Raw genomic sequence first — 24,623 nt, forward strand, 5'->3', positions numbered from 1 at the left:
CCCATGGAGTAAGTCGGAATAGCTTGAGCAACTGTTTTGATGAGGGTATCCCTCCCTTCCTTTGAAATAACTTTTTCCTTCCAACCCATGACTCTTTTGGTTATCCTTTCCTGTAAATCTTTAAAGGTGTTAACCTTTGATTTACCACCCACCATAGGTAATCCAAGATAGGACTCACAATCCTCTATAATCCATGCTCCAAAGAGGCCTTGGATGAATGTTTTAATAGCTTGATTTGTATTCAGGCTAAAAAAGATAGAGGTCTTTTGTCTATTGATTTCTTGCCCTGATGCAGCTTCATACCGCCCAAGAATATAGCTTGGTAGAAAATAAAGTTGTCATTTGCAAAGAATAGATGAGATATACAAACCCCATTAGTGTAGGATAAGATTCCAAGTAGTTGCTGTGACTCTATTGCCTTCCTGATCAATGAGGATAGGCCCTCTGCACACAATAGAAACAGGTACGGGGAGAGTGGATCGCCTTGCTTATACCAAGGGATGGGGTGATATATCCTTTTGGTTCACCATTAATGAGTACCGAGTATGATGCAATATAGACTGTTTCCATTGCTAACCGCACCCATCTCCCATCAATTCCCAACTTGAGCATAATTTGCTGAAGGAAGGCCCTTTCTACCCGATCATAAGCTTTGCTAATGTCTAGTTTCATTGCCATTTGCCCTTTCTTTCTTGTCCTTTTGTTCCTCATCCTGTGTAAAACTTCAAAAGCTACTATAGCATTATCAGTAATCAATCGGTTAGGAACAAAAGCACTTTGGGAGTCAGATATTACATTTGGCAGAATTAATTTCAATTTATTGGCTAACACTTTAGATACAATTCGGGACACTACATTGCCTAGGTTGATAAGTCGGTAATCTTTGACAGATCTAGGTTCTTTTTTTTTTTTTTGGGGGGGGGGGGGATAAGTACAATATGGGTGTAATTCATTTTATGCAAAAAATGACTAGACTGTAAAACAAATAATATAGCAGTAGTAATATTGTCACGCCTTAAACCCAAAAGGGTCCACGACATGAGAAATCACATCTCAAAGTACCTGTAGATTTTTTTTTCTTTCTTTCCTTTCAGACAATCCAATCCACAAAAATTATATCAAGTTCTAATATCAAGAATTATCATTATAATTCCATTGAATATACTCTCAGAGTAAGTCAGAGTTCTAAGCATTAATTACAATGACCACTGGCCACAAAATAATAGAGGTTTGAATAAATAATTACATATCAACAGCTTGTCCCATTAGTGGAAATAAAGTCACAACTACTATAATATACAAAAGAATGAGTCAAGTCTATTCTAAGATGTACAACATCTAATATCTCCATTACGAAAGTTCAGCCTCCATCAGTAGTTAGTATAACTACTATTAGCCACCAAAAACACTGTCTCAAAATATTGTTGCCTACTCTGAAAAGTTTATAAAATAATGGGATGAGACAGAGCTCAGTAAGTAGTATATTTAACGGGGGTGGGGGAAATGCAAGTTTCATCTTCAATAATAATATGACAAGAATGATTTAATAATGAAACACAAAGTTTCTCAAACTAAATACCTTGAAACTATATACTATAATCTGTGAGCACTAACAATATAATTGTCAAAGCCATAAAATCTAACATACGGTAATTTATCATTAATATACCATACTACCACATAAACTGGTCAGGGGATCCACCCATTCACAACTGGCATGATATTGTCCTCTCGGGTATGCAAACTCTTGGCCCATGGACAGCAGCCTCACCCATACCCTCAAGGTTTTTCTTTCCCCCCATGGGCAGCAGAGAGAGTGGGTCAAATAGGACCTCTCTTGCATGTGGTCTCTTGGCCCCATGGGCAGCAGCCTCACCCATACACATTTAAGGAACCTCTTCCCCCTGTGGACAACAGGGAAGAACGCGTCATCCAAAGTGAAAGAGCACTAACCTAGATTTGATTCCGTTGTCACAAAGACTACTGAAACCAAATCGGGTGATCACCGGGAAATCACACATAGCATGGTGTTAAAACAACTCATAGGTTACATTACTTTGAAACACATAATTCATATCCAAGTAGTTTTAGAAAACCATAAATAATCTAACTTCTACAAAATTTGTAAGGTTTTCAACTTCATTCTTGTCAAGAGATTTTCTATCAATTTCCCAATTAATACAAGACAAGATAAGCATCTTTAAAATTTTCAATATACCATAAAATCAATGATTTTCTTATCAAAGATTAAATAAAAGATGCTTATTTTTCCATATCATTTCCCCAAATGCAATACCAAATATGATGCATTTCCATATATATATATTAAGGTTACAACACAATAGTTTTTAGGAAAATATAATTTCCATAGGTAGTTTCCAAAAGCGTGTCTAACCCAAAAACATTTATATAACATCCTTATTTTTCAAAATCCCATTAAAAAAAAAAAACTACTTACCTCGCAACCGCAAAATCCTAACTCTCCAAGCTCCAAGGAGATTAGCTAGAACCTCAAAAAAAGATGTGAAGGTGTTTATGCGTTCCCAAAAATTTTCCGGTGATCTTGCCGGAAAAATGATGGTGGAAATGGTGATGGTGGTGGTGTGGAAGTGCCAGCGGAGAGGATGAGAGCAAAGAGTGTTCTACTGAAAATGAAAGAGAAGAAAAAGAAAGAAAAGAGAAGTGAGGGAGTGAGCCGGCCAAGGAATGAAAAGATAGAGTGATTGTGAGGTGGGTAGTGGGGTTAGGTGGGGCTTGGCACGTGTAAAACCAAAAATATTTGATCTTTTTTTTTTTTTTTTTTTTTTTTTTTAAATAACAGGACGTTACAATCTTCTCCTTTTATAAAAATTTCATCCTCGAAATTTTACTTACCTTGATCTTGATAAAGGCTTAGATATCTTGACAACATATCCTCCTCACGCTCCCAAGATGCCTCTTTCACTGAATGATTCTTCCAAAGCACCTTTACCCATGGTATTGTTCTATTGCGTAACACTTGCTCCTTGCAATCCAAAATATCTACCAAAACTTCTTCATATGAGAAATCATCTCTAATCTGAAGAGGCTCATAGCTCAAAACATATGAAGGGTCAGGAATGTATTTCCTTAGCATAGACTCATGGAAGACATTATGAATTCCTAACAAGGCCAGTGGTAGGGCAATTCTATAAGCAACCTCACCCACTCTCTCCAAGACCTCAAAAGGCCCTACAAACCTAGGGCTTAACTTACCCTTTTTGCCAAATCTCATTACCCCTTTCATAGGTGCAACCCGTAGGAAAAATTTATCTCCAATTTCAAGTTCCAAAGCTTTCCTTTTAATGTCAAAATAGCTCTTTTGTCTACTTTGGGCTGCTCGTAGTCGATCACAAATCATATTTACCTTTTCACAAGTCCTCTGAATAATCTCTGGCCCCAAGAGTTTTTGTTCTCTAACCTTATCCTAACAAATTGGGGATCTACACTTTCTCCCGTACAAAGCCTCATAAGGTGCTGCTTTAATACTTGAATGTAACTATTATTGTAAGCAAACTCTACCAAGGGTAATTCAGCAAAAAAAAAAAAAAAAAAAAAACTACCAAGGGTAAGTGACTAGCCCAACTCCCTTTAAGATCCAAAGCACATGCTCTCAACATATCTTCTAGAGTTTGAATAGTCCTTTCAGACTGTCCATCTGTCTGAGGGTGGAAAGCTATGCTAAAATTCAATCTAGTACCCAAGGCCTTTTGCACACCACCCCAAAAATGAGAAGTAAACCTTGGATCTCTATCTGAAACAATAGTAGCAGGTACTCCATGAAGTCTCACAATCTCATCAGCATAGAGATGAGCTAACTGATCAAGGGAGTAGTTCATCCGAATAGGGAGAAAATGAGCTGTTTTTGTCATTCTATCAACAATCACCCAAATAGCATCATGACCCTAAGGAGATCTCGGCAATCCTGAAACAAAATCCATAGTGATTTCCTCCCACTTCCATTGGGGAATAGGAAGTGGTTGCAACAAACCCGAGGGTCGTTGGTGCAACACCTTAACTTGCTGACAAGTCAAACATTGCTCTACAAAGTGAGCAATCTCCCTTTTCATATTATTGCACCAAAAGTTTTCACAAAGATCACGGTACATCTTTGTACTACCCGGATGTATTGTATATGGGGAATAGTGAGCCTCCTCTAGAATCTCCTTTTTAATCAATGGATCATTTGGCACACAAAGTCTACTCCCAAATCTCAAAGCACAGAGATAGAAAATTCAGAACCAGCACCTCTCCATGGTTTTCTTTAAGTGTGGGTTGTCGGCCTGTGACAATTTAATTCTTTCCACCAACGTTGGTTGAACACTCAAACTAGCCAGGTAGGCCTCAGAATGGCCTATAACAACCTCAATCTCCATCCTTTCAAGATCTTAAATAATTTCCTCTTAAGTGGTCAGCAAAGCAGCTGAAAAACTTGAAGGCTTTCTACTAAAAGCATCAACTACAACATTATCCTTACCAGGATGATAGTTAAAGAGCAATCGTAATCCTTAACCAACTCCAACCATCTCTGTTGCCTCATATTTAACTCCTTTTGGGTAAAGAAATACTTTAAACTTTTATGATCTGTGAAAATCTCACATCTTTCCCCATACAAATAATGTCTCCAAATTTTCAAAGCAAAAACAACTGCAGCCAACTCCAAGTCATGAGTGGGGTAATTTTTCTCATAATTTTCTAATTGATGAGAGGCATAAGCCACAACCTTCCCATTTTGCATCAACACACAACCAAGTCTCTTATAAGAAGCATCACTATAAATGACAAAACCCCCTGTACCTGAAGGGATAGTTAACACTGGAGCTGTGACCAATCTTCGCTTTAGCTCTTGGAAGCTTTTCTCACATTCTTCCTTCCACTCGAATTTAACATTCTTTCAAGTTAATTGTGTCAAAGGAGCTGCAATGTGGGAAAATCCCTCTACAAATCTTCTGTAGTAACCAGCAAAGCCCAAGAAACTTCTAACCTCACTCACATTTGTAGGCCTATCCCAATTAACCACTACTTCTATCTTATTAGGATCCACTGTAATTCCATCCTTAGATATCACATGACCCAAGAACACTACTTGATTCAACCAGAATTCACACTTCTTCAGCTTAGCATACAACTTCCTTTCTCTTGGAATCTGTAAAACAATCCTCAAGTGTTCTTCATGCTCTTCTTGACTCTTAGAATAAATCAAAATATCATCAATGAACACAATGACAAATCGATCCAAGTACTCATGAAATACCCTATTCATCAGATCCATAAAAGCAGCAGGGGCATTAGTTAATCTAAATGGCATCACCAAAAATTCATAATGACCATATCTAGTCTGAAAGGCCGTCTTTGGTATGTCCTCACCCTTAATCTTCAACTGGTGGTAACCAGAACGAAGATCAATCTTAGAAAAGACTTGTGCTCCTTGCAACTGATCAAAAAGGTCGTCAATACGAGGCAAAGGATATTTATTCTTTATGGTGACTCTATTAAGCTCACGGTAATCAATACATAACCTCATAGACCCATCCTTTTTCTTGACAAATAAAACTGGAGCTCCCCAAAGCGAGGCAGTAGGGCGAATAAACCCTTTGTCCAATAGTTCTACCAATTGCTCCTTAAGTTCTTTCAACTCTGTGGGTGCCATTCTATATGGTGCCTTAGAAATAGGTGCAGTGCCAGGAAGGAGATCAATATAGAACTCAATCTCACGATCAAGGGGCAATCCAGGTAGATCATCAGGAAAAACATCGAAAAATTCCCTCACAATGGGAATGTCTCCTATCTCCAATTCTCCACTTTGTAAATCCACTACACTAGCAAGGAATCCTTGGCATCCCTTTCTAAGCAAGCACTTTGCTTGTATGCATGATATCACATGAGGCATAAAAGGCAAACATGAAGCCTTAAATAGAAATTTTGATTCACCTGGAGGCCTAAACACCACCTCTTTCTCAAAACAATGCACACTAGCATGGTAAGAAGCCAACCAATCCATGCTCAAAATGACATCAAAATCATGCATATCTAACAACACCAAATCAGCCAATAACTCTCTACCCTCAATACAAATAATACAAGACTTAAGCACAAGATTAGTCATTAAAGTATCACCAACAGGGGTAGAAACCGATAACTCAAAATCAAGTAGTTCGGGGCTCTTGTCATGATTTTTAGCAAATGCACAAGAAACAAAAGAATGTGTAGAACCAGGATCAAAAAGAACTTTAGCATGTGCAGAGAACAAAGGAAGTGTACCTGCCACCACTGTATCTGTGGCCTGAGCATCTTGAGTAGTCAAGGCTTACACTTTACCTTGCACCTTCTTCCCATTGTCATTACCCTTTGCAACTTGAGATGAGGAAGAGGAACCCGAGCCCTTAGAACTTGGGCAATCTCTAGCAAAGTGTCCGGGTTGCTTACAAACAAAACAAATCGTGACCCCATCACAATTTTGTGCATCATGAAGTTTACCACAACGAGAGCAAGACTTCTTATCACCAGACTGAGGATAGGCATTCTTGCTATGCCTAGAAGATTTTCCTCTATTACCCGAGTTTTTGAAGAATCCTTTCTTATGCCCTTGACCCTTACCATGTTGAGAATTAAAGGGCCCTTGCTTCTTTTCACTCTCCTTCAAACTGGGGTTGTACTTAAAGTCTTCTTCAAGACTCATTGCCCACTTCACAGCCTCCATAAAAGTATACACTCCAAAGGCTATAATGAGAGGGCGAATCCTACCATTAAGGCCCTCCCGAAACTTTTTCACTTTCTTGGACTCATTCGGAATCATGTAAGGAGCAAAGTGAGAGAGCTCAACAAACTTAGCAACATACTCCTCCACTGTTATAGCCCCCTGAACCAAATCAGAAAATTCTCTTGCCTTACGGTCCCTCACTACATCGGGGAAGTATGTCCTATTGAAAACTTCCTTAAACTTCTCCTAAGTAATGGGAGTGTCCCTTCCCAACTCCGGCTTCTGAGCATCAATACATTCAAGGGCTCTCAGTAATTTTTCCATCTTTAGCAGCCAATTCTCTACTACCATAGGATCAGGTCCCCCATCAAAAGTCGGAGGGTTTTGCTTATGGAACTCCCTAAAAGTGCAACCCTCCCTCCTACGCTCACCACCCTGGACTGCTCTAGCAATCCTAGCATAAATCCTGTCTGCCACCTCATCAATCTCGCCACCATTGGGAGTGGCAGATCTCTCACGCTCTTGGCGATGCCTATGGCCATGCTCTGGAGCTGTAACCTCATCCACATGCCTTACTTTACGTGCTTTCTTTTTAGGAGGCATAATGTACCAAGGTATTTATACCTACCCAAGAAACAAGCAAGTAAATCACAAGGCAACATAGAAGGTTAACATAGAAAAGATAGATAAGGAAAAAAAAGAATAGTAGGTGGAAGCTGAAATAAAGGTACAAAATAAAGAATTCATCAAATCCCTAATGCTTTGACTTAAATCAAAATCAATTCCTATTTTCAAAGTCTACAGAATCATAACATAAGCTCTGATACCATAATTGTCACGCCCCAAACGCAAAAGGGTCCACGGCATGAGAAATCACATCTCAAAGTACCTGTAGATTTTTTTTTTTCTTTCTTTCCTTTTAGACAATCCAATCCACAAAAATTATATCAAGTTCTAATATCAAGAATTATCATTATAATTCCATTGAATATACTCTCAGAGTAAGTCAGAGCTCTAACCATTAATTACAATGACAACTGGCCACAAAATAATAGAGGTCTGAATAAATAATTACATATCAATAGCTTGTCCCATTAGTGGAAATAAAGTCACAACTACTATAATATACAAAAGAATGAGTCAAGCGTATTCTAAAATGTACAACATCTAATATCTCCATTACAAAAGCTCAGCCTTCATCAGTAATTAGTCTAACTACTATTAGCCACCAAAAAGCTATCTCAAAAGATTGTTGCCTACTCTGAAAAGTTTATAAAATAATGGGATGAGACAGAACTCAGTAAGTAGTATATTTAATGGGGGTGGGGGAAATGCAAGTTTCATCTTCAATAATAATAATAATAATAATAATATGACAAGAATGATTTAATAATGAAACACAAAGTTTCTCAAAGTAAATACCTTGAAAATATATGCTATAATTTGTGAGCACTAACAATATAATTTCCAAAGCCACAAAATCTAACATATGGTAATTTATCATAAATATACCATACTACCACATAAACCGGTTAGGGGATCCACCCATTCACAACTGGCATGATATTGTCCTCTCTGGTATGCAGACTCTTGGCCCCATGGACAGCAGCCTCACCCATACTCTCAAGGTTTTTCTCTCCCCCCATGGGCAGGAGAGAGAGCGCGCCAAATAGGACCTCTCTTGCATGTGGTCTCTTGGCCTCATGGGTAGCAGCCTCACCCACACACAATTAAGGAACCTCTTCCCCCCATGGACAGCAGGGAAGAACAAGTCATCCAAAGTGAAAGGGCACTGACCTGGATTTGATTCCGTTGTCACAAACACTACTGAAACCAAATCAGGTGATCACTGAGAAATCACACATAGCATGGTGTTAAAACAACTCACAGGTTACATTACTTTGAAACACATAGTTCATATCCTAGTAGTTACAAAAACCCTTAAATAATCTATCTTTTACAAAATTTGTAAGGTTTTCAACTTCATTCTTGTCAAGAGATTTTCTATCAATTTTCCAATTAATACAAGACAAGATAAGCATCTTTAAAATTTTCAATACACCATAAAATCAATGATTTTCTTATCAAAGATTAAATAAAAGATGCTCATTTTTTCATATCAACAGTTCATGCATTTCCCCAAATGCAATACCAAATATGCATTTCCATATATATTAAGGTTACGTCACAATAGTTTTTAGGAAAATATAATTTCCATAGGTAGTTTCCAAAAGTGTGTCTAACCCAAAAACATTTATATAACATGGTTCTTTTTCAAAATCCCATTAAAAAAAACTACTTATCTCGCAATCGCAAAATCCTAATTCTCCAAGCTCCAAGGAGATTAGCTAGAACCTCAAAAAAAAGATGTGAAGGTGTTTATGGGTTCCCAAAAATTTTCCGGTGATCTTGCCAGAAAAATGATGGTGGAAATGGTGATGGTGGTGGTGTGGAACTGCCGGTGGAAAGGATGAGAGCAAAGAGTGTTCTACCGAAAATGAAAGAGAAGAAAAAGAAAGAAAAGAGAAGTGAGGGAGTGAGCCGGCCAAGGAATGAAAAGATAGAGTGATTGTGAGGTGGGTAGTGGGGTTAGGTGGGGCTCTACCCACCTCACAACACGTGTGAAACCAAAAATATCTTATCTTTTTTTTTTTTTTTTTTTTAAATGACAGGACGTTACAAACATCCTTCCAACTATGTGCCAATATTTTTGGAAAAAGAAATGGGACATACCATCCAGTCCTGGTGATTTGGAGGGGTGCATTTGGAATAGAGCCCGCTTGACCTCTTCAAGAGTGTATGGTTGGAGCAGTGTGTGGTTCATGTCTGGAGTTACTACTCCATCCACTGAGTCCAACACTAATTCTAGATTTGTTGGGTTTGTTAATCTGAATAAATTCTGAAAATATGCTTAAGCCACCCTAGCCGTATCAGATTCAAAGGCGCACCATTGGTCATTCTCGTCTAAGAAACCATGGATCTGATTTTTCTGCCACCTTTGACTAGCTCTTTGGTGGAAATATTTTGTATTCTTGTTGCTTGTCGATAACCATATTGATCTCAACCTCTGCCTCCAGAATAGTTTGTCTTGGAAGAGTAGCGACTGAATCTCATCCCTCACCTTTTGTATTAAATGGTTCATGTCTGGAGTTACTACTCCATCCACTGAGTCCAACACTAATTCCAGATTTGTTGGGTTTGTTGATGTGAATAAATTCTAAAAATATGCTTCAGCCACCCTAGCCGTATCAGATTCAAAGGTGCACTATTGGTCATTCTCGTCTAAGAAACCAAGGATTTGATTTTTCCACCACCTTTGACTAGCTCTTTGGTGGAAATATTTTGTATTCTTGTTACCTGTTGATAACCATATTGATCTCGATCTCTACCTCCAGAATAGTTCGTCTTGGAAGAGTAGCGACTGAATCTCATCCCTCACCTTTTGTATTAATTCAATATTGTCTGCCGTATTTTAGAAGTCAGTGCTTCTAATTGTTTGTGCTTCTCTTCAATTTTTGTTTTGGAGTTTCCCAAATTTCTTCCCCACGCCACTAAAGCCATTCGGCATTTTTTAATCTTCTCAAAGAGCTGAAACATGGGGCTGCCGCTGGTCACCACTCCATTCTAGGCTTCAAAGATTACATTTTCGCACTTCGAGTGAGAGGCCCACTTCTCCTCAAAACGCTTCAGTATTTTTTTCCCGACGAGCACCCTGTGTACACGCTTGGGTATTGAGCATGATTGGGTCATGATTCGAATATGCTGCCTGAAGATGGTATAGCTTATTGTTTGGAACGATATCCCTCCATTCAGTTGTTGCGCAAGCACAATCCAATCTTTATTGTACAAACGCGTCACCCCATCTACCATTCCTCCAAGTAAACATGTTTCCATTGAAGCCAAGATCAATAAGTTCACAATGCAGCAATACACTCCGAAATTCCTCCATCAGACAAAGTGATCTCGGAATCCGTCCTTGCTTCACCTCAGATGAGAGGATTTCTTTGAAATCTCCCAAACATAGCCATGGCAGTGAGTCTCTAATATGAAGGTGTCTCAACAAACTCCAAGATTCATGCTTTCGATACTCCTTCGGTTTGCCGTAAAAACCTGTGATTCTCCATGGTGCAAATGGGTCAGTCCTAATATGAGCATCAATATGGTTTTGAGTGTAGTTTTGGACATGTAAATCTACTCGTTCTTTCCATAGCATAGCTAGTCCATTGACTCTACGAATGCAGGGAACCATAAGCATGGCATCATAGTGCAAATCGGCTTGTATTGTTTTCATCTCATCTACTGTACGCTTCATCTTCATGAGAAATAAAACGTTGGGAGGTTTTTCCCTCACCAAGTGAGAAAGGACAGTGACTGCACAGGGGTTCCCAAACCCCCGACAATTTCAACTCAAGATGATCATTGTGCTTGGCGGGGATGAGTGGCAGCCGCCGCCGTTGTGCATGTTTTTGTACGCTTCCTTCCTTCAACAACCTCATACTTCGCCTCACGAGTTCGCTTCTTCCCTACCAAGCCTTCAGAGACCACGGGTTTACTTGTGGCGTCATGTTCTAGGTGTGGAATTTTTTTGAACTTTGGAGTTTTTGCATTTGGTTTCTTTTTTGTGTCACGCGACTCCCTCGTGCTTGTGTTTCCAAGGGTTTCAGAGTCTTTGCTCTCCACAATTTCCACGTAGGAGATAGGAACACTAACAAGCTGTGCTCCATGATTTTTGGGATTGTGCTCTATCCCATTAACTTCGGTGTGTATCATAAACTCAAGACCGTTTTCGGAATCAGCTTGAATAGAAACGGATGTCTCTCTATGTGTATTTAAGGCGGGCTGCATGTCCGTTACTCCCTCATCAATGCCATTAATCACGTGACTTATAGGTGGAGGATTTGCCGTCTCAGGGGTGTGGCTGGTCAGCGGTGGAGCCCTTGCACTTTATCTCCTTGGTCCCAACGTGGTGGGGTTGGTGGTGCCCGTGTTTGTTGGAGTTTCGGCCTCCGAAAACTAGCACGCAGCCACTCCCCATATGGAGTTTCCTCGCCATCCCTAAGCCTGACTATGCACGACTTAGCTTCATGGCCTAGCAAGCCACAGTGGAAGCATAAACCCTGGAGCCTTTCAAATTGGAATGCCACCCAAACTTGATCACCTTCTGGGCTGATCACAGGAGCGCTGCACCGAATTGGTTTGTCTATTGGCATCTCTACTCGAATACGAAGGAACCTTGCTTGGTCCGACGCAATTGCCTTGCAATCCACCTCAATGATATCTCTTCCTACTTTTTCATTGATGAGGTTGAACGGTAAACCCCACACTTGGACCCAAATAGGCACATATTGAAAGTTTGCTGAGAAAGCTATTATCCCCTTCTCCCATCGGCGGAGTAATAACGTATGGTTATCAAAACTCCATGGACCATTGTTAAGAACCCACACTAATTGACTCTCGATGGCGAATTTAAACTGTATAAGCCCGTCCCCAACATCAGTAATCTTCAAGTCGCTGCCCATCTTCCATACTGACCTCAAGAGATTTTTTGCTGCCCTAAGGTTTATGGGTTTGGTCGTGAGGAACCTACCCATAAGGAGCATTCTTCTAGTATTTGTTTGCGATGCTCAAAACGAACCTGTATGACCTCACCCTCCTCCGGCATCAAACTCACTCGTCGTAAGCGTTCTATGAAATCCGAATCCATGTTGAGCAAACACAATGCTGGTGCGTCACTAGTGGAAAGTATCAGTAGTGAAAGTGTGTATTGCTTTTTCCCACAAAGAGTAGGAAGAAGGTCTCACCCAAGATGAGAAGGAGAGCTCCTAACAAGAGGAGAAGAAAATTATTCTACGTATTAATGGTTAACAAAATAAAAGCAACACTTATTTACAAGGGAGAATAAACTTTTTAGGCAATGCAAACTTGCAAACTTCATTTTAAAAGAAAACACAGTAATTCTAAAAGAATTTTACAAGATGATGCAGACCTGAATGTAAACATCAAAGACACACCTCCCAAGATTTTGCCACACATCAGAGTTCAGAAAAGTTGTTTTTGCAAACTGGAGGTTCACAGTGTAGGTTCCATTCTCAAGCTCTAGGCCATAGTATCTTAATGACGAAGCAGAGAGTCGAGCTGTTTGGAACAACTCTGATTCTAAAGCATTTGTGAATTGAGATAACGAAGAACTTGTATATTGAGCATTATTGGTCCCAAAAGAATATCCAACATTGCTAACAGCCCACCTGTTTGTGTTAATCACATAATATGCAGCTGGACCAAGTGTCTCATTATCCCTCTCATACACAATTCCATTAGAAGCAGTAATATGAGGACCACCACACTTAATTGCAAGACCAGAATCTGAAATCCAATATAAAAGAAGTATTGATTGATATGAGCTCAGAAAAGGTGATTAAACTCATGCGCTCATAAGCATACTATACATTTCAATTGTCAACAATGATTGAATTAGAAGCCTAATCAATTCTAGTGATTTATTATAAATAAATTAAAATGTAAGTTGAAAAACACTTTAATTTATCTGGAAGTTGAATGTGTGACAAAAGATTGACGTATTCAAACCTGAGCTTTAAATACTCATTTAATGATCACCAGTAAAGGGTTCTTGACAGAGGCTCAATGACCTTGCAATATTTTCTAAAACTGCCATCATCTATTACTGAAAATTGAATTGACACTAGAATATAGCTATGCATTGCCAATTTAGCCCTTTAAAAAGATCAATCCAATATTCATTTCTAACAAAAATTTGGAATGCATCCCGGTTGTTCTGTGGCCATATCAATTTTGTAAACATTTGAAGTTTCATTACTTTGCATTCTTCATAGAAACACCAATCCTAGAGTCTAAGCTCTCATTTTTTGGCCTCAATACCAATGAATGATTTAGAATCTTACAATCAACTGAGATTTAAATTGTACTTGCTTATTCCAGTGCCTTGATTGCAAGGAAAACCCCATTGAAGACAGTTCAGTCCTAAAGGCAGAACACTAGAAGTAGAACCGAAATACACTTAGATTTGGAATATGGAGTTTAATGGTGCACATGAAACATTAGTTATTAAAGAAATTTATTTGATCGATACAAATATTCTTATTAGAATTAAGCTTTCACTCATGCAATGACAAATGAGCTCTTGGCAAAATGCAAATAAGCATTCTCCTAATAATTCTACTCATGATTACCCATGATGAAAAAGGTTTCTTCAAATGAGTTATGCAGAATCGGTATATTGGGGAGGGGGGAGTGGCATTTTGTCAATCAGACTTTGATCGTCCCCTTTACTCTCCTAGGTATCAAATCAGATAATTACTCTACTTTTTTCTCAATGTTCTGTGGCAGGATAACATAGATTAGATGCTCATTTAACCATATAAATCTCAGTAAGATGACGCAACCAGTTTGACCCATTCTAATTAATAGAAAATTTGTATATTTTGATAACTGATGACTCATGAGTTGTTGGAGCTGGAAATTCGATTTGTCATATTCAGGATGTGAGGCTCAGAGAATATTTTCTACTTCTTCCTTTTTCTGTTCAACTTCCTGCAATTTTCAATTAATTTTACTTTTTTTTTTCTTTTCACTTTCTAATATTTTCCAGCCTTCTTGAAAACAAACACAAGTCCTATCTACACTAGTTTGGTAGGTTGGTTTTTTCCTACATCAGACGCCCAATGGTCCACTCCTTTTACTGGAAATGTCTTAAGTAATTTTCATGCTAGACATCTGATAATTGATTTCTATCGATAATTTACTGCTAGTCAAACATTATAATTCTCAGAAGTGGTGAGTTGATGACAATTCACACTCCACATAAAGCTCCAAAACATTTGAGAGGACAAGTTACCATGTTGAAAGCATCATGGCTACCAGCTTCTAACAACCTCACCACCATAATTGACAAGACTAATAACATTTTAAACTAGAGCAGGAAAAAAAAATTCATTATTGTAAAACACGAGCATTAAAATAGAAATATAGCTTGGGAAAATTTACCTGTTGTTAGAATTGTCTATTGAGAAATTGTTGGCAACTAAATTACTGCATAGTATACAACATAAGATCTAAATGTCAGTTTTTATTCAAGTGTAGCAGGTTATAGAATATCAGAAAAATTAAATATAATATAAAAATTTCAAATACAATAGTATACATATAGTTGTAAATTTTGTTCGCTGACCCACAAAGGAAAGCTTCCCTCTAAATTATTGTAAGACAAATCACGGTAAGCATAGCATTACAAGGATGTTAGATACTTGATCTATTCAATTGGTAAATAGGTAAAGTTATGTGACATTGATGCTCTGTGTTAAAGTTGAGAATAAAATAATATAAGTAGCGAAAGCTAGAAAGAGAGAATACGAGGGATTATGTGGTTTAGTCAACTACCTACATTCATGAGATAAAACCCTAGCGGTTACATCTTTACTGTGTACTCAAACCAACACAATGAACCCATTAACAGGGTATCTATATAGACTAGCTAGAAGCTTGATTTAGCCCTACATGGGCTTACAACATAACTAGGCCTCTTGGGCCATTATATCAACATAAATCCAATATCTTTAACACTCTGAGACAAAATTTTGAAACCACATCATTTGAAATCCAGAACCTCTATTTTTCCATGTTTGCTAATAATACCATGCTTGTTTATGCTATTAGCTACACATGGAAACTTACGAATCTAGCATGGGATTACTCTTTTCTGAGACTATAAGATTAGGCCAGTACAATTACTCCAGTGGTAATACAGAATACACTTTTCTATAAATTCTTGCATCTACATATACAGAAAATGTTTCATCACTAAGTTAATACATAGAGATCAAATCTTTGATTAAACTGAGTGTGTTATAACCAGCCAATTAAAAGCATCTTACCTCCCAATGTAAAAGCATCTTCTTCGTATAATTATTATAGCTCCTATATATAAATGTTCACTTAGCTCATACAAGATTATGGGATGTGTTACTCAAGGTTTTCCTACCAAAATACCACACTAAAATAGCTTAGTGTTAATAAGAGATTGGAATCATAATACCCCTCCCTTGACATCAGATTGATTATTACTCCTTGTACATTAGAGATTCAAAAAAGCCTTGTACATTCAATCGACAAATGACTTTTTTCAATTAAAAAGCTATTTGTTAGACACCTCCATTTTCATTTTAAATGTTTCATGATGTTGTTAAATGCAAATAATGTCTTATTTTCTTACATATTGAGAAGAGAAGTGCTTTTTTGTGTAGGCACAGTGCCACTTAACTTGTTATTTCCAAGAAACCTGATAATGAACAAAATAAAATATGTTTCAATACCAAAAAAGAATAATATTGGGTGTATAATATGCAATTAAGAAAATGAGGTCTATTACAAGAAAGAGAGTGAACTCAAATTGAAAAGCAAGTCTGGAATCAATCTGATACATAAAACTAGTTATGTACAAGAAGTAATTAATAATTATAATCCTTATACAACTAGAGCTAGTAAAATATAAGCCAGATACACCATCCCAACACAAAAGAAGGAACAAGGAAAGGATAAAGAAAAGATAAGAGAAGTTGAAAGTAATCGGGATGAGTTTGAAATACTATGAAGTGGCCCCTTATTTGATTACAAACAGGGAATTATATCACTTAATTTGATCAGTACCATTTACCACTTAAATTTTAGTACATGAACCCATATAAATTTCTTTCTTCAAGTTAGGTTGTAAACCTAATAAATAGTAGAGATGTTCCTAGTTCCGTTGGTTTGAACAATAATCAAATTTAACTTAACACAATTCCAGCTCCAAGTGTATCTAAACAGTTATCGACCAATGGCATTACTTACAACTGTTGGTATTCTCCTATATTGAATGGAATTGAATCAGGGATATTATTATTTCTCAGCACCCTGCAACACATTTAATTAAACTGTCATATAATATTCTGAAAGAGCAATAAAGAAGGAAAGAATCTGAAACATTGCTACTTTGGTGTTTTCATAATTAGGAAACACTGCTACGTGTATATTCATAATTTAGAATCTGAAACATTGCTACTTTGGTGTTTTATTACGGGATACTTAGAGACTTCATATCCTTTATAAATGCCAATGGAGAGCTTCCATTAGACAAATCACTTATTCTCCTACAAATTGAGCACAAGTCCTACAAAGATGTCAAATTGGAAAATGTTGAGGGTATTGGACCTTCGAAAGAGTTACCTTCAAGCCTCCCACAAAAGCATTTTGGAGTAGTCAATCTTAAATTGAGCACAAGTGCATCTTTTCAGTAGAATGTACAAGTAAACGCTAAAATTTTCTCAATCAGAACTCTACAATAAACAATATTTCATTATGTAGGATAAGGCTAGCAATATCATCTTACAAGGTATTAAGCTTTGACCAATTCCCTATGAAGTCAGGTATCTTGCCTGTGAGTTCAGTGTCTGATGCCCACCTAAGACCACAAGGAGTATTTCCTCACACAATCCTATCACAATTTTTTGTTTTTATATTTATCATTATGTAAATTTCAGAAAGTTTGCAATTGAAAAAAGAAGTAGTAGGCTGGTTCTTACATCGCCTGTAGGCTTTTTAAATTAGCAAATGTCAAAGGAATCTCACTAGTAACTCTAGAACTATCAAAGTAGCTATCAAGGTAATGAATTTACATGAATCAATTGATATTTGATATCATATCCTCAGCATAAATAAATTTGGTAAAAACAGTAATGAATAAAGACGAAAGGATAGGTCTCAAGCCATCATTAGATTATTCATGTTACTAACTTGTCATGAGAAAATTTTTCAAAATTTCCCACCGTAAGTATCTACAAATTAAATATCAAATTTAACATGATTGCTGGCACCAAATCTCTGCAATAGCTGTACCATTTCCAACAAATCATTTTTGCTAATAGTGATTGACTCTATAATGTAAAATATATTTTAAAAAATTATGACTACTTTTTTTTTTTTTTTCCTTTCTTGGGATAATATATATAGTCTTGCATATGCAAAAGAAAATTGTTATATAGCATATAAGATTTGTTGTCCCAAAGTTGTTAAGAGCCTTATAAATCAACTGGTTGGTACCTTCTGATGTTTTCAAATGAGACATCCAGGGTTCAAATTCTCCTTCCCCAACTCTCAAATTATCAAAAGGATTTTTTCTCACAAAATTCTAATGATCTTTAGCCACAAACATGATATTACTAGAAGCTTTGCTAGAACAATTTCCAAAGTCTGCCTCACCGTGCTATAAAATACGATTAAATTGACTTCAGAAGTGACACCGAAAATGGAAAGCTATATTAATTGTACTAGAACTTACAGCTGTTGTAATTTCACTAAATTCCCAAGCTCCGATGGGAGAGAACCGGTGAAGTTGTTAGTTGAAAAAGATCTACAAAATTAGCAAGTAAAACAATATATGAATTATAAACTAGGATTTGATTCTCTTAGGTGTAGATCATCAAGATCAAGTATGTGAAATGAAGAATTCCAACCCAACAAAAAAAGTAATATGAAATGCAGAAAACATCAAAATAGGTGTACAATTGCATTTGGTTGACTACTAAATTTATATTTTGTGAAACCCTTCTTCATATATATTTAATGGGAAGTTACACTTGCATCTATGCACCTTGAACCTAAGACCTTACTTCCACACTATTTTGAGGGAGGAGGAAATGCCATTTGAGATAGATGTCATTCAAAAATCCTTTCTTCAAATATATTATAATAAATAAATGGTTGTAGTTGAAGACCACTAGTACCTAAATAAACAAAGAACAACACCACCAAGGCGCCACATAGATGACCTACAAATTTGAATGAGGGTAACTTACAATGACGATAACTCCGTAAGATTTCCAAGTTCCTTTGGAAGTGTCCTTGATAATGCATTGATGCCAAAACTCCTAATTTATTAGACATCAGAAAAAAGAGAAAGGTTAACTAACATTAAATGTACTATGTCCTATAAGTTTCATATCAAAATTCAGACAGGCTTACAGGTATTGCATGCGAGTTAGATTGCCAATGGATGCAGACAGGTAACCTATCAAGTAATTTTGGGCCAAATTCCTATAAGAAATACTGGAAACTTAGCATATTTAATAGACTAATGAAAATGAACCATCCTGCAAAACTAGTACACCACATCTAGTATAAATTTCAATTGGTTAACATAATGTAATACAATTTCAAGGTCTAAGTTCAATCCTATCTTACATGAAAAAGAAGGTAATCAATATTCATGCAAAAAGCAAGTAAACAAACACATAAAGAAGAAATCGTACAGATTGAAGAGGAAAGTCAAAGTCCATAATTCTTCTAGGATTCCTCCAAAAACACTCACAGCATAAACCTTCCTAAAAAAGAAAATTTAATAATAAAATAATAAAACCATCAACCATGAAAAGAAAGATTGATATACTGAAGATTCTCAAGATATATTTTGAAGTATAGGTTTTGTACTATTACAAACACCACATCCTGGTCTCTTTCCAAGTTTTGCAGAATTTCCAAAGATTTTTAATTTTTAATCCAAAAAAAAAAAAAAAATTTATACGAAATGATTTTGTATATGAAATTAACTTGTGAATTGCTAAGTGGGTTTCAGTTAGTTCAACTAATAAAGTATCTAATGATTGAATAAGAGGTCTAATTTCCCGCCTATACCAAAAACTAATTGGTGTCTTGGTTTGTTGATTAGGAGTTATTATCAGGAGCGAACACCATAGGTTGAAACTCTCTCTCAAAAAAAAAAAAAAAAAACCTTGTGGATTGCTAAAATTGTAAGCTTGCATTAAATGACTGCTTAAGAATATTAGTGATTAATATCATACACTAGATTTTTACAAGAGCAATGTTTACATATAATGATGAGTTGCCAATTAATGGCCATATAGCCTAGTGGCATTCCACTTTTTTCTTATGGGATTTGATTTCAGGGTTGAATCCCCTTAACTTACACTTTGCAAAAATAATACATATAATGTTAAGGCCCAACCTGATTATCCTTTGCAAGGATTTTGTTCTATATTTTGTGCTAAATGGCATCTCAGCTAGTGCTTGTATACTCCTTTTTTTTTTTTTTTTTTTAATAACTAATTTAATTGGAAAAAAAAAATGCAGAAAAGACATGAAGTAGCCAAAAAAGTACAAAGAAAACTAACTACTATGTACAAGAAAGAATAGAGCTATAAACATTAATGGAATTTCTAGATGTGAGTCCTCAAGTTCGAGACCAATGAAACAAAGTGCTTACAAACGAGCTCTCAGCAAGGAGTTGATCTCTCAAGCTCTCCACAATTTCAGGTTTAATTTGAAACTTTAGGCTTTAATTTGTTAATTTTGGAATTATAAGGTTTAGTTTGTAACTTTTTAAAGTGGAGGGTTTAAAATGTAATTTAGTAAAAAAAAAATATTCAAAAGAGAGACACATAATTTAACCCTTGGTAATGCATATAAATTGTAAGTGCAAAACTTAGATATAGTTCACATTGCTTAAGTGTCCGTTTGGCAAAAATAATTTTTGCCAACTTATTTTACCATGCAACTTATTTTTGGTACTATTCATGAGTTCCATTGCACTTTTTGATATTATTCATGGGTCTCACTATACTATTTCTACTAACTTTTATCTTTATCTACAGTACTTTTAGCAAAAGGTTTTCAATTTCAGCAAAATAAACAGATCTCAAACAGACCTTAAAAGTGTGTTGTGTGTAGTAAAATTTGTCTTACCATTCCTTAAAAATTACCATGATTTTTTACTTTTTAGTGGAGTTTGTGGTATGCATTTGTGTCAAAACCTCATTTTCTCTCCCTTATGTGTGTGTGTATATGTTTGTTTCTCAAAAAGAGAAAATGGACACAGTTAATTTCACATTAAGGGTCTGTTTGGGATCCGCTTATTTTGCTAAAATTAAAAACTTTTTGCTGAAAGTACTGTAGATAAAAGTAAAAGTTAGCTGAAATAGTATAGTAAAATCCATAAATAGTACCAAAATGTGTAGTGGAGCCCATGAATAGTAGCAAAAATAAGCTAAATAGTAAAATATGTCGACTTTTTAATTTAGAGCCAAACACACACTAGGTTCTCCGATTAAATTCAAAACACATGGTTGCTTTGAGTAATGATATTCAAATAAAATTATATTTTAAGGGACAATTAAGACTATTAAACTCAATACAGCTATGTATTTTTAAGGGACAATTAAGCCATATTTAAGTAATTCTAAGCAAAAATTACATTAAAAAAAAAAAAAACAAAACAAAACAAGAGGATATAAAAGAGAGACATGTACAATTGGGTAATGTGGCAAGTAGTGCTATTATTAAACGAACAGTCGCATTTGATCAAGGGGTTGTAGTTTCCTTCATTGAAGCTGGTGGAGTCGATAGCTGCTCCACTGCATGGTTCCCCACTTATATTCCATTGCTTTGAATTTGCTGAGATCCCCCATTTTGGAAATATTGTATTCAATGATTTTGTAAATATCATTTTGATCATAATAATAATGATTTTGTTTGAGTTTGGGAAACAAAACCACCAAGCCGGTGATTGATAAAATTATTTGGTTAAAATGGGCTAAATAATAACGATTTTGTTTGAGTTTGGGAAACAAAACCACTAAGTCGGTGATTGATAAAATTATTTGTTTAAAATGGGCTAAATTATATTGTTAGTGTTGGAATTTAATTTAGTAAAATGATTTTTTTCCTTGATGTCTCAAATAAGCGCTACCACTTAACATAAAAATGTTTTATTAGGCAAATAAGTAAGGAGATTAATTGCAGTTAACAGAATTTAAAACTTCGACCAAAATATGCTCATTTAATAATCTTGATAGACCAATAGTTTATTTGTCGTTAAATATTTATGGTGTATCTAAAAAATAGAAACTTTTAAAAGTTATACTAAAAAAAAAAAAAAACAAAATGTTATGTATTTTAAATAATAATAATAATCCCTTTCAAATCATTCATACCCATCACAGTTTCAACTTTCAACTATACATACATACACACATATATTTATATATATTTTGAATTGATTATATCCAAATTTAAATCTTAAGAAGTGTAAGCCCTAATTATTATTATTATTATTATTATTATTATTATTAGATATCCAATAAGTCTTTTTATTTTATAATTACTAGGGTGGTATGTGTTTGGGGGTCTTTATGAGTTCTTTGTTTACTTGTCTCAATCACTTAGCTTTGGTTGACTTCCCTTCGATTTGTTTCAGCTCTAATACGACAATTTCAACAAGACGTTCTGCCGATTTGCCATTGGATTTTGTTTTTCACCTGTGGGTATAGCCCAACACGTGTGGGCTGTGAGAGTGGTTTAGAGATGGGCTTCATACCTAGGCTTTGCCCATGTTTTCCTTTCCCCCTTTGTTGGTTCAGCTTAAAAAAACAAACCAATAGATATCTTGTTCCCAAGCACTTGTGGACCTAACCAACTTGAGTATTCGCCCAATTAATCTCATGGCCCAGATCCGAACTAAATCAATTCCTTGAAGCTTGAGCTTACTTTGACCATTGGTATGGGCTGTAGCCCTTGAATAATTTGTGGGCTTTGTTTCATGAATAGATTCTTGGGCTGAAATTTGGGTTTTTTTGAATCTGTAGACTCAATTTTAACAGGGTGTGGGTTTTTTTTTTTTTGGTGGATATTGGGCCGTGTAAGTGGGCTTTGTTTCATGGCTTGTTGCTTTAAAAATGCCTCCAACAATATGTAACTATATACCCGAATTTACAAGGCATCTAAGCCCCACTATTTTGTATTTGGTATTAACCAATTTCCATCACCAATATCAAAACTTCAATATCTATTTTATTTTTCAGCAACATGATTCCTTAGTTTGTATAATACTGAGTATGAGGTTACTAAGCCTATTATCGATTTCATCCATAAATTTGCAAGCTATAGCAGCATGATCAAATTCTGAAAGTCCTATCAATTCTAAGCCTTATACTTCAAGTTTACACTCAACAAATATAAACCAAACACAGTTTTGGGTATTCATCATGTTTATTAGTTATAAGTTCTAACCAAGAAAATAAGAAAAGCAAACTTTAATAATGTGTAATATATTCACATTTAGTTTAACTGACATATTTTAGTATTTCCAACAGAGACATTTAATATTCACATCCCATCTCCAACTATTAATGTTTAAAAAAAATAATTACGTGTAATATATCCAAAGAGGACAAAGCACTCAGCCAAGAACAAATAATATGTAAGGTAAGAAACTGTGTTAGAGAGAGAGAGAGAGAGAGAGAGAGAGAGAGAGAGAGAGAGGCACACCTTCAGCAGGATCTGTAGTAGCTCGGGATTGATTTTGAGCTTGAGCTAACTCAATCAGGTGGCCAAAGATGCAAGAAGCACAAAAAGCTAAAACTAGAAGAGGTGATGATCCTTCCATGACTTCAATTTTTCTCTATGAGATTGATTGACTAACAAAATAGACGAGCATTCATGCAACAGAGCTAGAGAGAGAGAGAGCAATAGAGGAAGATAAAAGCTTCTCCTTGACTTGCAAAGCCACCAGACCAATCTCTGACAAATGCATTTCCTATTCAGCCAAAAAAAAAAACAAAGAATTTCCTAAGTATATATCCAAATCCCCACGTTCATATCCCCTTGGTAAAATATTAAAAACTACATAAACTGCCAATTGGGACATAAGGGCTGACCATTTTTTAGTTATAAAAACTACATAATTCAGTTAGGATGTCACATCATGCCCCACTCACAAGCCTGGTATAGGTGACAACTTGGTAGTACATATTCACATTTCATTTTCGGGTTAATTCACAAGCCCTGTATAGGTGACAATTTGGTATAGTTAAGCGTTCTACTAGGAAGTCTTCCTCTAATTTGCCTGCCTTGGCGTAACACACCAAGAATTCCGGTAGATCAAAGCTATTGCTTGCCAATCAAGTAATATCCTTCTTTGGTGTAACTTAAATACAGACAAGATTCTTTGGGGGATTAAGTCTCTTCTTTCCTTCTAAAGTCTCAATTGAATGGGAGTCTATGACTATCTAACATACTCAAGCATGTCTTACATGCCAACAAAGCTTACATATCTAAAATGTGTAGCTTAACTATCATTAATCAGCTATCTTCTTATTTTCATATTTTAGCCTCACACACTCTTGACGTGAGGTTCAGGCTAACTGAAAAAAATTCACCTCTAAATTAGTTTGGAAAAACATTTCTGCAACTCACTATATTGTGACTGATTAAATTATTCATGCATACTTTAGTCAAATGACCTATCTAATGAGTCATGTAACTTGTTTTAAAAATGCTTGTGGATGGTTTGAGTTGTCATGTCCTAACTAGCTTATTCCCAACTAAAACTGATGGACAAATTTTTAAATATCAAATTATAGGTATTTTATTGGTTCATAAGATTAAGCAACAAATTCATCAAAAATACCTAGAAAAAATCCCAGCCTATCTTCATAAGAATAAGAAGAGTTTTGATGAATCCATTGCACTAAATGAAAAAAAAAAAAATGACTAGAAATAGAGACAAAAATAAATATGATTTTCTTTAACTTGGAAATTTTTAATCCCCAAGGCGTTGTCATAGAGAATTGAGAATTCTAATTTGTTACAATTCAAGGAATAAGAAACGGTATACATAAAAATACTGTATTTTGCAATGTAAACAAGTTTTAAGAAAATTGTGATTGCGATCAAGTTTGAATAAAAAGATCTTTATAGAGATAAAAAGATACTAATTAAATCAAAGTTCTTTCTTTAGCCCAATTATCAATTAGAAGATTTATCTTGTATGAATCTATTAGTTTGATACCAATAATAGTAGTCATTTTTAGTCTGGTAAGGA

General features: G+C 35.8%; 1 protein-coding gene across 1 annotated transcript in view; it reads right to left on the minus strand.

Annotated features, from left to right (window-relative positions):
* LOC115985148 (probable LRR receptor-like serine/threonine-protein kinase At1g56140) overlaps positions 1-18,762 on the minus strand; it is a 37,122-nt gene extending 18,360 nt beyond the window's left edge. The window contains exons 1-11 of the mRNA XM_031108114.1: positions 18,752-18,762; positions 18,586-18,657; positions 18,069-18,140; positions 17,121-17,192; positions 16,583-16,645; positions 16,122-16,166; positions 15,968-16,031; positions 14,898-14,969; positions 14,741-14,808; positions 13,667-13,731; positions 12,705-13,081 (exon numbers count right to left, since the gene is read on the minus strand). Coding sequence (XP_030963974.1) covers positions 12,705-13,081; positions 13,667-13,731; positions 14,741-14,808; positions 14,898-14,969; positions 15,968-16,031; positions 16,122-16,166; positions 16,583-16,645; positions 17,121-17,192; positions 18,069-18,140; positions 18,586-18,657; positions 18,752-18,762 — 981 coding nt within the window. The remainder of the gene's footprint in view (positions 1-12,704; positions 13,082-13,666; positions 13,732-14,740; positions 14,809-14,897; positions 14,970-15,967; positions 16,032-16,121; positions 16,167-16,582; positions 16,646-17,120; positions 17,193-18,068; positions 18,141-18,585; positions 18,658-18,751) is intronic.
* Between the last annotated feature and the right edge of the window lie 5,861 nt (positions 18,763-24,623).

Source organism: Quercus lobata, chromosome 4, assembly GCF_001633185.2.
Source record: "Quercus lobata isolate SW786 chromosome 4, ValleyOak3.0 Primary Assembly, whole genome shotgun sequence".
Taxonomy (NCBI): domain Eukaryota; kingdom Viridiplantae; phylum Streptophyta; class Magnoliopsida; order Fagales; family Fagaceae; genus Quercus; species Quercus lobata.